Genomic DNA, 15,366 nt, shown 5'->3' with positions numbered 1-15,366 from the left:
TAATAACATGTAAAATAAGCAAGGTTCTTGTTTAAGGCATTTCTACGAAATTAAATGAGTATATTATATTAGTAAATAAATTCCTTATTTAAAACTAATTAAAGGTAATAATAATACTTTTTAAAACTTAAATTACTCTTGTTTTAACCCTTAACGAAACAATGCCACCATATATGTAGCATAACTAAAATTATTTAATTATTTTTATGACACTTATTTTTGTCGTATTTTTAAATTTTAGATGTAATTAATTAGTATCTGTCGTATTTTTAAATTTTAGATGTAATTAATCATTGATTATAATAATAATTAATCATTGTAATTATACCAGATGGGAAGCAAACAAGAAATACTTTCAGACCGATAAATGTTAATAGCTATATTTGTAATTATGTGAAGTTATGAAAACTTGCTTATTTTTTTCCAACATCCTGGAGTTTTTAAGCATTTTAATAACCCTGTGCGATGGACAGATTGCAGTGCAAAATTAAACAATTTTGTAACAGGCTAGTGGTTAGCAGTTGCATTTTTAACAGTGATCACGTTTTAAAACATATAGCCACTTTTTCAAAAATTGAAAATTTTGAAACAAAGAAAAGTATTGGCAAGTAATTGCATAATATTGGCTATATAAATGTACCTCATAATCTGGTAAACATTGTGAAATTTTAAAAATTAAGAAAATTTTCTTAAAAAAACGTAAAATAAAATATTTTTCAGAATATTATTAAATACTCATAGTAATTTCATACTCATTAAAAAAAGTTTTAAAATGCGCATTGCATTTTTGAAGAAAGAAATGGTGATCGAGTGGTGACTGGCAGTTATTTTATTAATCACCACCATTTGTATAGCAGGCGGCGACTGCTAATTTTATCCTCTATAGTACATATGGATAAAACAATAAACACCCTGAGTATCTGTTCAGATATAATAAACATCCTCTATACATCACAGAAAAAAATATAACACTATTTTATACAACAGATAAATACACAAATAATGACTTATGGCTATATTGCAAAGATGAAACGAGTCTTCTAGACCAGCCTTCGACTCAAATACCCGGATGCAATGAAAGCGATGACCAGAGTCTGAAAAGGCATAAAGAGGTTGATCCCAAAAGATTTCTTGGACTTGTGGTGCATTTCGTGTCCCTCGTGTTTATGATCGTGATCCTCGTGCTCATGGCCGTGGTCATCGTGATCGTGACCGTCATGACCATGGTGATGATCAGCACTTCTGGTTATTCTCGAACGATGATGGTTTAAGTTGAGTATCTTGACGCTTTGCGGATTCGCGTTGAGCATCGAGAGGACTTGTTGCAGTGTGTGCAAATTCCTGCTTTCGGATTTGTCGAGAACTACAGGGACGAGAGGAACATCTCGAGATCTGTTCGCAGTCTCCCTTTGAACGATGACCGGCAAGTATGAGGAAGCTTCTGCTGCGTAAGGGTGGTATTTTGTTTCTGCGGGTCGCCTTGTTTGGGGACGGCTTGGAGGAACAAATGGCCGTTGATTTTTCCCAGTAGAATGCAAGATAACGGGTATCACGCTTTGTCCGTTGCGACCTGCCACCGCGAAGATCTGCGACAGGGATTGCTCTTTCGAATGTTGCGGTGGCTGTCTGGTGACGTTTCTGTAACCATTATGCCGCTGCTGGGTGCGGTAATGTCGGACATCGTCATCCCTCAGCGGCTTTTCTTTTCGGGCATTTTGTATGACGGATATTTGCGACCGGAGAGCGTCCACAGCTCCCAAAATGTCCTGCTGCGTATGGTGCTGCGGTCTTGGCTTGTACTGCTGTTGCTGCGGTGCTACCGAGCTTTGCGGTGGTTGGTACACTTTCACTTTGATCGCTTCTGACTGGTACCTCTGTTTATGGTTCGAAGGGGCTTGCTGATTGTTGTAGAAATAATTACCTCTGGGACCGGGCGAGTGGATGACGTCACCGAGATTGAATGATTCCATTGTCACTGGCCTTTGCGTGGGTGGCGGTGGTGGACGCGTCGTTTTGAACTTATACAAACTTCTCTGCTCGGGAGTGGTGTAGAAATATTGAGTGCGCTCTTTCGTTTCTGGTGTGGAAGGGCGATGATGTGGTTCTTCATAAGCTGGTGTTTTGAGCTGTAGGTTTAAGAAGTCGTCTTCAATCTCTTTTGATTCCTCCGTCCAACTCTCTTTGGCATATGAAGGTAGTTTCTTTTTCTCCCCTCCTCTCTTGTAGTCGCTTTCAAAGGAGTTGTAGGTTATGTTCCTCACATGTTGTATGCTAGCCTCATGCCGTAGGGTGTCCTGGCAGGAATCCACTACGTGTATCTTCCAGCCCAAGTGTCTGTGCGTGTAACACTTGAAAGAGAAGAGATTGAAAAAAAAGATATTAGTTCCCAGAAAGCATGTACCATTACCGCAACCTTGTAACAGAATTTTTCTTCTATTGTCACGAAATTATTTGTACTAAAAACCGCTTTTCAATAAAGCAAAAATATTGCAGTTTCAAACCTGTCATCCTAAAAGGATTAAAAATAATTTTTCAAAGCTTTTTTTTTTAAAGTATTGTCACTTAGATCCATAATGACGTTCTACCTGACGCCACACTAGAGATAGGATCAAATTGCATTGTCCATTAAAATTTCATGACAAGGTGGATTTTAGCTGAGCATACAAGACGTTGCGAAAAGAAACCTTATAATTACCTAGTTTTAAGACTATTTTCACCTTAAGACTAGCTTTATTCAAGAATTTTTTCAAGCTAGAAAACCCTAAGACAACCACGATTTAAGGTTTTCATATAGAAGTTTGTTTTTCAAGGTTTTGGATTAGGGCAATTTGCGTAGAAAAGATCAGATTGACACAGATCTTGTTTTAAGATTATAAGGTTTACACGTAAACCGCATAAAAAACTTCTTTTAGGCTTTCATTACAAGGTTTCTGCTGTGTGAAAATAAACCTTATTTTGCTATTTGGGTTGAAATCGCTGTTTTTAAATGTATGGGATAAAGTTCTAATTTTAATTACATTTAAACAATTACTGTAACTAATGTTACAGACAAAATACGAAACCCAGTATTCTGTAAAATTACATTTTTGCTTTTTTTCACATTCACTAGCAATTAATAATTGTTTTTATGCATGTTATTAAATGCATAAAAATTTTGCAAAGTATGAAATGATTAAGGATATCATGAGTATAATGTATAACTTAATCCATGAGCACGAACTTATGGTAAAAGATTCAAAATTAAAAAGAAAAAAGTAGTAATAATTACCTGGTAATAAAGAAGATCTGGAGTGTCCTTGTCTGGTTTGAAAGTCAAACGTCCCTGTTTGCCACGATCGCATTTGAGCTCCAAATTCTCTTGGAATAATTCGAATGTTGCAAAATCATCAACTGCTAAGTTCTTTGGAAGTTTATACTCGCACATGCGCCCCTCTGCGGAAAAAATAAGACTTTATTATCAAAAAGAACAAGAAATTCGAATGCTGGTAGATTTTAATAAATTTTAATAAAGGTCAATCCGTTAAAAGGATCCGATACAGGTGGATTTGTACCTACATTCAAACAAGAGAGAATAGCAATTTTATCTCACTTTTTAGGGAATTTAAAATTCTGGAACAAGTTAGAAAATATCTATAAAGTTAGTAAAAGTGCTGTCACAAAATATATAAATTAAGTTAAATTCCTAATGTATTTAATATCTGGGTGATTCTCCCGAAATATGACAATTCACAGTCCCTTGCTCCAAGACCTAATACTATAATACTAAAAGAAATATTTTTTTTTTAAATTGTAATAAATAGCTTTGCTGTTAGCATTTTAAAATGACCTAGTACTAGCATCGACTATTTTGTATATTTAAAAAATTAAATTGAACTTCAAAATTTCATGTTTCTGGCATGTCACAAGCAATATTTCGAATAACTAGCTTCAAAACTTCCCATAAAATTTTCAATATCTAATTTTTTTTTTATCTCAACCAGTGTAAGCATTTTTAGAATATACGAAGAGGGTATTATTTACAAAAACTTCGTTTAAAATTATTTTTTCTGTCAATAATTTGTTTGTCGAAGGAAAATCTGTAATTTTCCTGGCTACTTTCATTTAGTGGTTTATAACCAAAATGGATAGAGCCAGCAATTAATATCTTATGTTAATAGATTGATTAGATACCTTCCTACCTGAACATGTCTTGTTGCATGAATAAAGAACCAACTTTCTGATTCAAAATCTATTTCAAAAAAATTTTCAAGATTAGTAGGTTTTTGTGTTGTCATTTTCCTGTCTTCTTGAAATCATTAATAACATACACTACATAAATTTATCTGAGTTATTTTAAGAAATACTGTTGTTTTCTGCAGAATATAAACGTCTTAAGCCAAAATATTAAATTAAAGTAAAGTTATATGCTATAAAATGGCGAATTTGTCATTATCCTGGCTGTCACTTTCTTGGCTTATGAATGCCAGGACATTGAAGTGTTACCAGAATTTTTTTTAACTGCTAATACTGTAAAGAGGGAAAGCAAATATTAAACTAATACCAAGTTTATGTTTGATTGTAATAAGATTGAATGTAATCAAAGTTACCTATTTATTTAATGACACACAATTTTATTCTGTACATATCAGCAACAAATTTTTTTTTTGATTCTTTCTACAGTAGACAAAATAATTAATTTAAGTCATTCATGTTCCACCAAACATAAAGGCTTAGATTTTGTTACTTACTAATAGCTTAAAATGACTGTTTTTTCAAACTTCTAAGCTAATATGTCATTTTCCTGGTATTCAAAATGTGGTGAATATCTATTTAATTTTTTTCTTGAGCAAATGTCAATAAACTACACTGCTATCTATTAATAAATGTAACTAAATAAATATACAAAAAAAATTTAGATTGTTTTGAAGACCTAAAATTTGAAGAAATTGTTTGGTCCGAATTGTCATGTTTCCTAAGAATCGCGTGAAGAAGATGGTCCTTCTTAGTAAATAAACTTAATTCCATTTAAAGAATCAAACATTTATCCAAAAGAAAGATTGAGTATACTTTGAGCTACCTTTGTATAAAGCAAAACAAAAAATAAAATTATTTTTACGTTACGACTTTGAGAAAGTTTTTTTTAGTGTTTTTTTTTTCAATAAATAAAAAAAAATTCTTTTATTGAAAAGCAGTACATTTTTACAACTGATTTCGTAAATTCCTACGCATCTCTAATTAATTATCAAATTTAAAGTATAACCGTCTATTACTAAAAAATCCATAGAAAATTCAAAGCTTGACACTGTTTTGTTTAGGTTTTTTTTTGTAGGGGGACTCACAGAATATATTTTTAAAGAACCTTTGCGCGGGTTTTTTCCCCAAGTAAAAAATTTTAATATGCTAGAATTTCCTACAAACTGTTAGCAAAATTTTTTTCTTGAAAAAAAAACATATTTCTAAACCTTACATTACAATTGAAAAAAAATATTTTAGAGAAAATTTTCGGTAATGTTACGTACTTAATGAAATGTAAATAATAATTATTAAATATTATGTTGGGTTCACTAAAGTGAATTGATAGGTAAATCAAAGTTTAGTTTAATATTTTGAAAACTGAAAAAGAATAAAATTTAAATAACCTAGCACTAAATGATAAGAATTATCTAAAACTTTTACGGGTACCATAATACGACGAATTAACGAAAAATAAATAATTATTAAATATTGTGTTGGGAATTCAAAGATTTGATTAATTTTAGTTTCTAAAAGTAAAAAAGATCACAAATTAAATAATCTAACTCTAAATGAGAAGAATTATCCAGAACTTATAAAGGAGATGATGAAATTAAGATCTAAAAATGAACAGTACCTTTTTGTTTATCTATTCGTTGAATTCAATTCTTATATAACTTGTAGAGAGACTTATCAAAATCTCTTACTTTCAAATTATCCACATCATTAGAGTAATTAATTTTGATAGAAATTCCTTCCTACTGTATTTTTCTCAAATCCCATCTCGATATCATTGACTTCATTAGATACCATTCCAATTAGTGTCATTAATTAGCAAACTGTGTTAGTCGAAGACTACTTAACGTAATAACAACAACAGCAAACAAAAAATATATCTTTGTGATTTTTCCTCATCAAAGGATTTAAAATTCATCCCTAATTATGAATACACTTGGAGCAGCAGTGAGAAAAAGATTAAAAGTGAAATCAAGCAATAATGATTATTATTTACGGTAAATAAAATTGTGTTGACAGAAAATTAAATAACATTCTACTTAATTACGAAAACTTGATGTATTCTTATCAGTAATGAAATTATTTACCAAATTAGGTTGCTTATAATAAACCTACCTGAAAGTTCATTTTATTATTATTATTTATGGGAAATAATACTTTGGCATTTTCAAAAATACCCTTCATTTTTTTAAGAGCAATCATGAACATACAAAAGAACTTCGATTATCTAAACATTTTTTATTCGAATACTCCCCCGTTAACCAACAGTTGATTCTGTTGTTTTCTTCTTTTTTAACTTACCTTTTTATTTTTCATTTAACCTTCACATACCAAAATGAAGCTTATAAATGACGCCATTTCAATTTCCCCCCCCTGCAAGCCATCATCATTATGGCATTCATTTATGCTACAATTCAGAAGCCAATGAGGAACGACACACACGCGTGACGTCAATTACAGTTATCCAATTAAATCAGATTTCGGAATTTCATTCAGCGTGATAATAAATCAAACCGAATTGATGTAATCGCCAAGCACAATCACGTGTATAGGTGCAATCATGTGATTAAAATCACGTGGCTGGGCCTAATCATATGTAATCTTCTTGTAGAAGCCGTATTTTTTAGCATTTCTAGAAATATGATTGCAGTTCAAAAATACTTTTACTTGAGGTCCATATTGAATCCCCCCTCAAAATTTTAGAACAATAAAAAGTTTTTTTTTTTTTTTTTTTTTTAATTTTTTTACTCTACTTTAAGATATTTTTCGTAATGATATTTTCCCGAATACGAAAAAAACAGATACTAACTTCGCAATATGAAGATAAATTAAAAAAGCAGGTGAAAATAAAGGAGAATAAAGCAGAATCAACTACGGATCAGAAAGGCCATGTCACAGTGGATCAGGGGACGGGGTGCTTGCCTCTCATGCTGTGGGCCAGTTTTAAATATCAGCCATGGTTGATAGATATGAATTCTTCTTCTGACTGAGTTCTTATTAGCTACTGTTAACATATTATTCACAAAACAAGGCTAGTAATTATTTTCAAATGGGAAGAATAAAATTCTTTCATAGTTTTTTTAATACTAGTCTTGAATCAAAAATTTGAAATCACAAGTCAGAAGCGGCATCTTGTCCAGTTTTGAACTTTTTTTTATTTATTTTGTTGTTGAAAAGCATAAAGTAAGACTGAATTGCAGTTACAGTTGCCATGAAAAAATTTAGTGATGATTTTTTTATGAGAAAGTTTGATAAGAAATTCATAGTAATGCTATTTTTTATAAATTCATATCGTTTTTATAATTTATTCAATACATTATTGTTAAGAAAATCACTTTTGTTTTCTTCATTTTTCTAGTTTATTTAGCCTTTTTTTAGTTTATATAGCATTTTACTTAAATAATTTAACAATAAGAACCAAAACATTAACTGACATGGGGATCCTTAATTGGATATAAGGGTAATTAAAAGTTTCAAATACAATCAGCTAATAAAATTTTAAACTCTTGAAATTCATGGGACCTTCCCAATGGTTCCGCGGAACACCTTTTGATAACCACTGGCATAGTCTGTCCTAATCATGCCTGATGCTAGGGTTCCCTTGGAGTCAGGCTTGAGTTCAAAATTACAAACCAACAGATTTAAATATTTAGAGTCGTTAGTTAAACGCTGGTTAGAAAATAAAATGAAATCTATAATTCAAACATGTTCTTTTGTTATACTGTTTCATTAACAAGGGCTTCATGCTGCTAACTCTTTGACATTTTAAATTTTTGTTAGACTTTTTCACAGCTGAAGGGAGGTCTGGTGGGCGTATTAGGTTAAAGCGTCGCTCGCACTTGTTGAAGAACTGGGGGTTGTGAATTCGATCCTGGTAGCTGGCCAAAAATCTGGCGAATATACGCAGCAAAGTGTTCGCTAAATCTGTCGTTGATTGAAATTCTCTTATTAGTTGGGGTGTTTGTAGAAGGGAGTTCCAGCTCAGGTGCCGTCCACGTCACCTTTGCCGTCTAAAGATATCATCGAGATAGAAAAATTGGTTTAAGTGCTTGGCCATGGTTGGATGATGATGTATTTGTAGGGAAAACATTGAACCAATATGATGTTGTTGTTGTAGTTCATTTACGTGGCACTGGAGCTGCACAATGGGCTATTGACGACAGTTCTGGGAAACATCCCTAAGAATGATCCGAAGACATGCGATCACAATTTTGATCCTCTGCAGAGGGAATGGCACCCCCGTTTCTGTAGCTCGACGACCCGCACGCGAAGTTGAGCACTTTACGTTAACTAGTTTAACGAGTACCCATACCGCACACCCTCGTTCCCTACGCAAACTGATACGAGTGGTCACCCATCCGCACACTGATCGCAGCCAGTGAAGCAATATTATAAATCAAATTATAGTATCCATTTTTCCACAGTTGTCAACTGGCAGTGAAGAATTTCTTTAATTATTCTAAATAGCGGATTGTTTAACGAAATATGTCCTGTAAACAGGGTTGTTTTCCTGTGTAAGCATGTAAGTTTAAATCGGAAAAAAAGAAGAAACTCACTTGCAGACGGAGTGTGTTTTCCTCTTCTGTCGCTCGAAACGCCAGCATAAACTTTTACTCTCTGTAAGCCAAATACAAATTAAAATTAGCACACTTAAAGAAGAAGAATATTTTCATTTTCAAACTATGAAAATGGTTTTTTCTTGCCAATTTTATACTGCGCAGCTTTAACACGAGAAAGAATGAAACTTAGTATATACTTATATTGCCCAAAAAGCAGTGGAAATGACTGCATTGTGAAAGAATAACTAATGTGTAAAGAAATTTGTTTGAAATTAATTTGTAATATTATATATTTATAATACTTACAGTTACATAACTTGTTATTAGTAAATATTAACAATAAAAAAGTTACGCGTACAAAAAGTCGCAACATTCTAAGAAATTGTGTCATTATATACATCATTGTTTTTCTAATTGAAATTAAAAAGCAGTCAAAATGACTTCCTTGGGCAATCTAGTGTTAAATGACAATATTAAAAAAGAAATGGAACGAAATCGGTCAGCTAGTTTCATATTATATTAAATTTCAACAGTGCCAGGTTTTTTTTTAAAATTCATTTCTCAAGAACTATGCGTCCAATTTGCTTAAACTTTATAGGCAGTTATTTCAATTCAAAAATTTCTATGCTTGTCATATCAAAAAATTGTGTATCTTGCCATTGTAAAACTTTTTGACCATTATTAAATAAGTAATAATTAATAATAATGTATTTAGTAATTAATTAATAATAATTTAATGAAAAGTAATTTGATTAATAATTATTTAATTAATAATAATTTAATCAATAATAATTTTATTAATAAAGTGCTAATTAATTATTAAAATTATATTTTACGCAGAATTATATTATGGTAAACGAATTTCATACTTGTGCTCAAACGTTAAGCGCTTCTTAGTCATAAAACAACAAATATTGAACGCATGATGATGCCTATTATTAATAACAAAAAAAGGCCAGTTTTGACCAAATAGGAGACCTTTTTTTCGGCGCTGGTCTTGTATTCGTATCCTCCTTCAGGATCGTCTGTGATGTAGAGAGGGTGTGTGCGTGCCAGATTTTCAGGATCATCGCCCCCTTCCACAATGAAAGTGTAAGTCTTGCCTCTTTCCACCGTTAGTTCGGGAATGAGCATTCCATTGATGTACCAAGCAAGGCCCCAACCCACCTGACCTGCAAACAATTGTTTGAAGTCAATCAATAAGTGAATAGAAGATGTAAAATTTTCACAGTCAAAGTAAACAGTAAAAAGAATATTAGTAAGTCTCAGAACGTACAGGGTTAGCCAGTTATAGAGGACTTTTAATTTACAACTTTAAATTAAAAAGTTATGCGGAAAGCTAAGAATACACTCCCCAAGTTTCTGCTACAGATATTTCCAAACTGTATGTCCTTTTCAAGTTTCGACAATTAACACCTTCCCTTACTAATTTTTTTGAACAAAAAATTCAAAAAATCAACATATTTTTTTATTATCAACATATTCCATTAATAAATACAAGGAACTAAAACAAATTATAATACACAAGTTCTAAGTTGAAATTTTAATTTTTTATGCGTAAAAAATACTTCCATCAGTTTACTATCTCAAATAATTTTGGGCAATTGAAAAAAGTTAAAAACTAGTCCTTGTATATGTTCACATCTTCATAATCTGAAAAATCATCTGCTTTACTTTCACTTTCGTTCGCGAACGCTATTTTTTTTTATTCTTTCTCATTTTTTATTCGCCATTTTTTTATTCAGCAACCGTCATATATACAATTGTATAAAACACGCCTGCAGTCCCACAAATAGCAAGATTCCCACACAAAAATTAGCAAACTTCCAATCACAGTAGATTATTATTATTTTTTGTTTTGCTTCCGGTCAAATAAAAACGTGACAAAACAAAACGTATTGACGAATTCTGCTATGCCCGAATTTACTCGGGATAATAAATATGTGCCCGAGTTAACTCGGGCTAATCAGGGAAGCGGTTAAAAGGGTAACAGCAACGTAAAACTTTTAAATATTGAACGAAATTTTTTTAAAAATTCATTTAAAGTAGTTTATCCTAGATTATTTGTAAAAGTTACAGCGTAATATGTTGAGAGTAACGCAGGACATGATATGACGTGTCTAAACAAGCGAACTTACACTCTTAGTTGATTCATGGATTTACTCACTCCTATCAATTCACTTAGTAAAATGCAATCATTTCAACTATTTTATTGAAATAATTTGGTTAAGGAAAAGAATTAATCGTACTTTCAAAATAAATAGTTGAAATCAAAACTTCCTCAGCTGCAATGATTTTTTAATGAAGGTTGGAAAAGTTTATCGATAGTTATGGATTGGTTGGTACTTTATTTACGTCACACTAGAGCTGCACAATGGGCTATTGGCGACGGTCTGGGAAACATCCCTGGGGATGATTCGAAGACATGCGATCACAATTTTGATCCTCTGCAGAGGGGATGACTCCCCTGCTTTGGTAGCCCGACGACCTTTGCGCGAAGTGAAGCACTTTACGGTAGAACAGTTTAACGTAACGAGGACCCCCGGTTCCTACGCAGGCTGATCAAAGTGGTCACTCTTCGGCTTATTGACCGCGACCAGTGATGCTTGACTTCGGTGTTCTTGTCTTTACGATCTGTCCACTACTGGACGATATTCATGGATCGTTTAGAAATTATAGGTTCAGCAACTAAAGAGTATGTTAAAAAAAAACATATTAGGCCTCGCGTGAGGGTAGATCGACGTGGAAAAAAAAGACTATATCAGCATTTCAGACCTTTGAAAATTGCGAAGAAGCATCATTAACATATAGACTTGATACTGATGCATTATAGTTAGTTGTAACATTTTATATATTTATACGGATTATTGATCATAAAACTTTAAACACGGTTTACCCGAAACTACGTTTGTCTTACTTACACAAGCACTTTTTAAAATCGCTACAAATCATAACTATTGTGTTCTGATATTTTTAATGCCTATTTCTTATTTGCTACTTCAAAAAAAAAAAAAAAAAAAAGGTAGCAACAGTAAATAGCGTTAATTAAACATTCAATTTTACTAATTCTAGGCAAACTCGTTAATTCAAAGCAAAAATATGTATGTACATGATTTTACATATTTAAAAAAAAAAGATTTTTGCGTAATCAATTAGTGGAAAGTACCATTTAAGCAATCTCCACCAATCACTGTTTAGGTTAATATAATAAATAAATATTATTGTAAAAACCGTATTCCTTTAAAGGCGTGCTTATATTTCTAGCGTAATTTACTGCGATTTTTACTATAAAACGCGTGATAACTTTTTTTTAAAAAAAATAGACTATATTTGAATAAAATTTAACCAGTAGTTATTTCGAATATTCCCTGCAACGAAATATTCAGTGTAAGAAGTAGTGGTTAACAAGAAAGAAGAGAAAAATAGTTCGGTGAGAAGAAAATGAAATAGACCGAATTTTACTTCCGAAACTGAAGAGAGAGAGGAAGAAAGGAAAAAAAAGCGAACATAAAACGGAAAGTTGAAAAGAAGTCCTAATGAAAAGGGATAAGTGCCCCGCCATAGATGTGTATAGAGATTCGATCAGATCCACTCCAGTTCTGTGTGTCACATCACTGGAAGGTGAAAAATTCTCGAACAGTTCGTGTAATTAAATGGGATGGCTAAATAAAAGTCGAGAACATCTTTCTAATCTTGTAAGTCGCGGAGTGAGTAAAGAAAGAAAAAAAAATATAACCTAGATAGAGTCAGGTATTTTGAGAGTAGGGTTCGGTGCTTTTATTAAAAAGGTACATGAACCAATTAAATATCTTTAAATTTAATAAAGGTTAATAAAATGAGAAATTGAAAATAAAAAATGAAGATGCCAACATTTCCTGAAAAAGGAAAAAAAATCTCAAATGCCTGGTGCACTTTTGCACAAGTTTTACAACAGTAGGGTGTTTACCTCATTATGGAATTGAAAACGAAATTTTATTCCCTTTTCATTTAAATGTGCGATCATTGACATATTATATTAAAAAAGAGAGTTCACGAATGTCGAACTGTAATAGCTTATACTGAACATAAAATCACAATATAGTATAGTGAGCGTATAATTTTAATTTCGTACATGGAGCATAGAATTGTACTATAAAATTTGGAACATGGAGCAGATAATATTGCGCATTAAAAATGAAATTGTTTATATCATACTATTGTAAATTGAATACGGAACTCTATATCGTAAAGTATATAATTACGATACGGCCAGACTCCCCGTGTAGCGAATGGTGACTGGTGCAAGTTGAATCTGTCGGGTCACAAAGTCCTCCATGTTCCCATAACAAATCATGCCTCTGAGGGTACTGAATTGGAGATGGATCGTTCTCTAATTCAGGTCATAATTATGATTTGTGGATGAATGAAAAGATGTAGGAATAGGTCTGCTCTATAAAGGGACTGTGATTTGTGTATGGCTGAAGTCGTATATTCTTGCCCATAGATGGCGCCATTGAAAAACAAGAAACTTTGCCTTAAAGCTCGCTTGGTTTTACCAAGAAGGCTTGCCGGTATTGGCAAGTGGCATTAAACACGATATCACAGTGTTCCGTAGTAAAAAATGTACGTTCTATTTGATAGCTCATTTCTTATTCTTACCAGGAAAAGTTGAGAAAAATTTCTTATTTTCAATTCTTCTTTTATTTATTTATTTTTTTAAATTTATAACAATAATTCGTAAGTTGTCGGTGGCACTATTTGAAAAGTTATGAGAAAAAATCACTTTAATGCACGTGAACAAGTTGCAATTTTGGAGGATGTTCGACATCCCGCTAAAGCTTTGTACTTCAAAATTTCTAACACAAAAAAATTGACCCAATTTACTGACTGTTTTTTATTAAGGATAAATTTTTTTTGTATTGCGAATTTGTATGTCCCAAATTTCTTACAAATTATTTTGGCAGATTGCTGCATGTCTGCAGAATGTTCAGCATAGAGAATTGCAGGTTCGACTGTTATGGCTCTTCGATACTCAAACCTAGTTGATCAATTGCTTCTACCATAGTCTAATAGAACATATGCTAGGGCAATCATTCGATTAAATTACAACTTTGTCATTTACCTATAGACTCAAATCATTTTAACCCTATAGCATTCATTTTAATTTCTTTAAAAAAAAATCTATTTTATTTTTTGTTATTGCTCTTGTAACATTCATATAATGAAAGTCAAACTAAAAGTAAATGCAATGCAATCGTATTTTACCAGTTATAGCTTGAAACCCCTTTTTACCGCCAGATGGTCCAATTTGAGCTCGGAATGTTCTATCTGCCGGACAAACAATGGGTGGGACATGCCAGGCAGTGCTCACTTTAGCCTCGCTCACTCGAACATCCGATGCAGCTGTCCTACTGGCGTATTGTTGATGTTGGGGTCTACGACTTCGGCTGCTGGGGGTAGTGGGTTTTCGTTCCGGTTTTTTGGTCGGCTTTCTAGTAGTCGTAGTGGTGGGTGGAGGTTCTGTGTCTGGCTCAAGAGGTTGAGGACAGTTCCATTGCGGGGATCGGGCGAAATCGATGTAGACGTCACCTTTAGAAAGAAAATAGTGCAGGAAAAATTATTCTATTGCAATAAAAAGTGATTTTCTTATAAAATAATTTATAACTCTCACTATCATAATATAATTTTGCTATACAAGTTTATTTAGCGTTTTCGGAGTGGGTAGTAATTGTATTTGTGCTAAAGTTCAATTAGGGACAATTCGTTTTGACACTTTTCGACACCTTATCCCCCCTTTTTAATAAAAAATAAGCTAATTACAAACCCTCAACTATTTGTAAAAAACACCACCCATGGTTTTTTTTCTCCATTTAATACTTACTTATACTGTGACAATCTAATATTAAAAGTTTAAGGATTAAGCTGTAAACGATGCAACTTTGTAAAAAAGAAAATTATTGAATAAAATTTTGAAATTTGTTAAAATAAAAAGAAGTTTTCCCAAATTTAACTTACTAAATTTTTCCAAATGTAATTTTTACAATCGTCCTTTTACGTTGCTTTTAAAAAAACTGAAATTTTAATATTTTACATAAGCATTTTCATATTCTTCATTACTTTCTATCAGGAAAAACATCCGGTTTCCCCTTTAAGTGCTTGCATAATATTTGGACGGCTCCTTGTATGCAAAAGAAAAATTGTTTCCACTTATTAAAACAGACAAAAAATATCTCTTGTATTACTCTTCATCATAAAACAAATTCTATATAAAACGAAGCTACAGTATACAGTTTAATATAAATCTAGTAATCAAGGAAGTTTTTTTTCCGTTGCCATTCTACACATTAAATTTTCATCAATTATATTTATCTTTTACAAATTAATCAATGAAATTCTTTGGGACCGAAGTGCGTGTAGATAGAGCCGTATGCGGCTATACTGCACAGCTTTCAAGCTAAAACGCTATATATATCACTTATACAAAGTATGTACTAAATTACATTAATCTTAACCAAAGTATAAATTATCTGTATCAGGTATATAAAGTAGTAAATTATAAATAAATTATGGTAGCATGTATACAAAGTAGCAATTAAAAAGT

At 32.2% G+C, this 15,366-nt stretch overlaps 1 protein-coding gene across 1 annotated transcript in view; it reads right to left on the bottom strand.

Moving 5' to 3' along the window:
* Positions 1-259: 259 nt before the first annotated feature.
* The window catches only part of LOC107453272 (protein Skeletor, isoforms B/C), a 77,124-nt gene continuing 62,017 nt past the window's right edge, over positions 260-15,366 (bottom strand). Inside the window, exons 12-16 of the mRNA XM_043050114.3 lie at positions 14,031-14,354; positions 9,765-9,958; positions 8,784-8,844; positions 3,269-3,432; positions 260-2,348 (exon numbers count right to left, since the gene is read on the bottom strand). Coding sequence (XP_042906048.2) covers positions 1,041-2,348; positions 3,269-3,432; positions 8,784-8,844; positions 9,765-9,958; positions 14,031-14,354 — 2,051 coding nt within the window. The 3' untranslated portion in view covers positions 260-1,040. The remainder of the gene's footprint in view (positions 2,349-3,268; positions 3,433-8,783; positions 8,845-9,764; positions 9,959-14,030; positions 14,355-15,366) is intronic.

Source organism: Parasteatoda tepidariorum, chromosome 2 (assembly GCF_982258835.1).
Source record: "Parasteatoda tepidariorum strain Cologne lab strain chromosome 2, Ptep-v5.0, whole genome shotgun sequence".
In the NCBI taxonomy this organism is placed as follows: Eukaryota; Metazoa; Arthropoda; class Arachnida; order Araneae; family Theridiidae; genus Parasteatoda; species Parasteatoda tepidariorum.
Note: the sequence above shows the minus strand (reverse complement) of the source record. Positions and strands in the feature narration are given on the sequence as shown.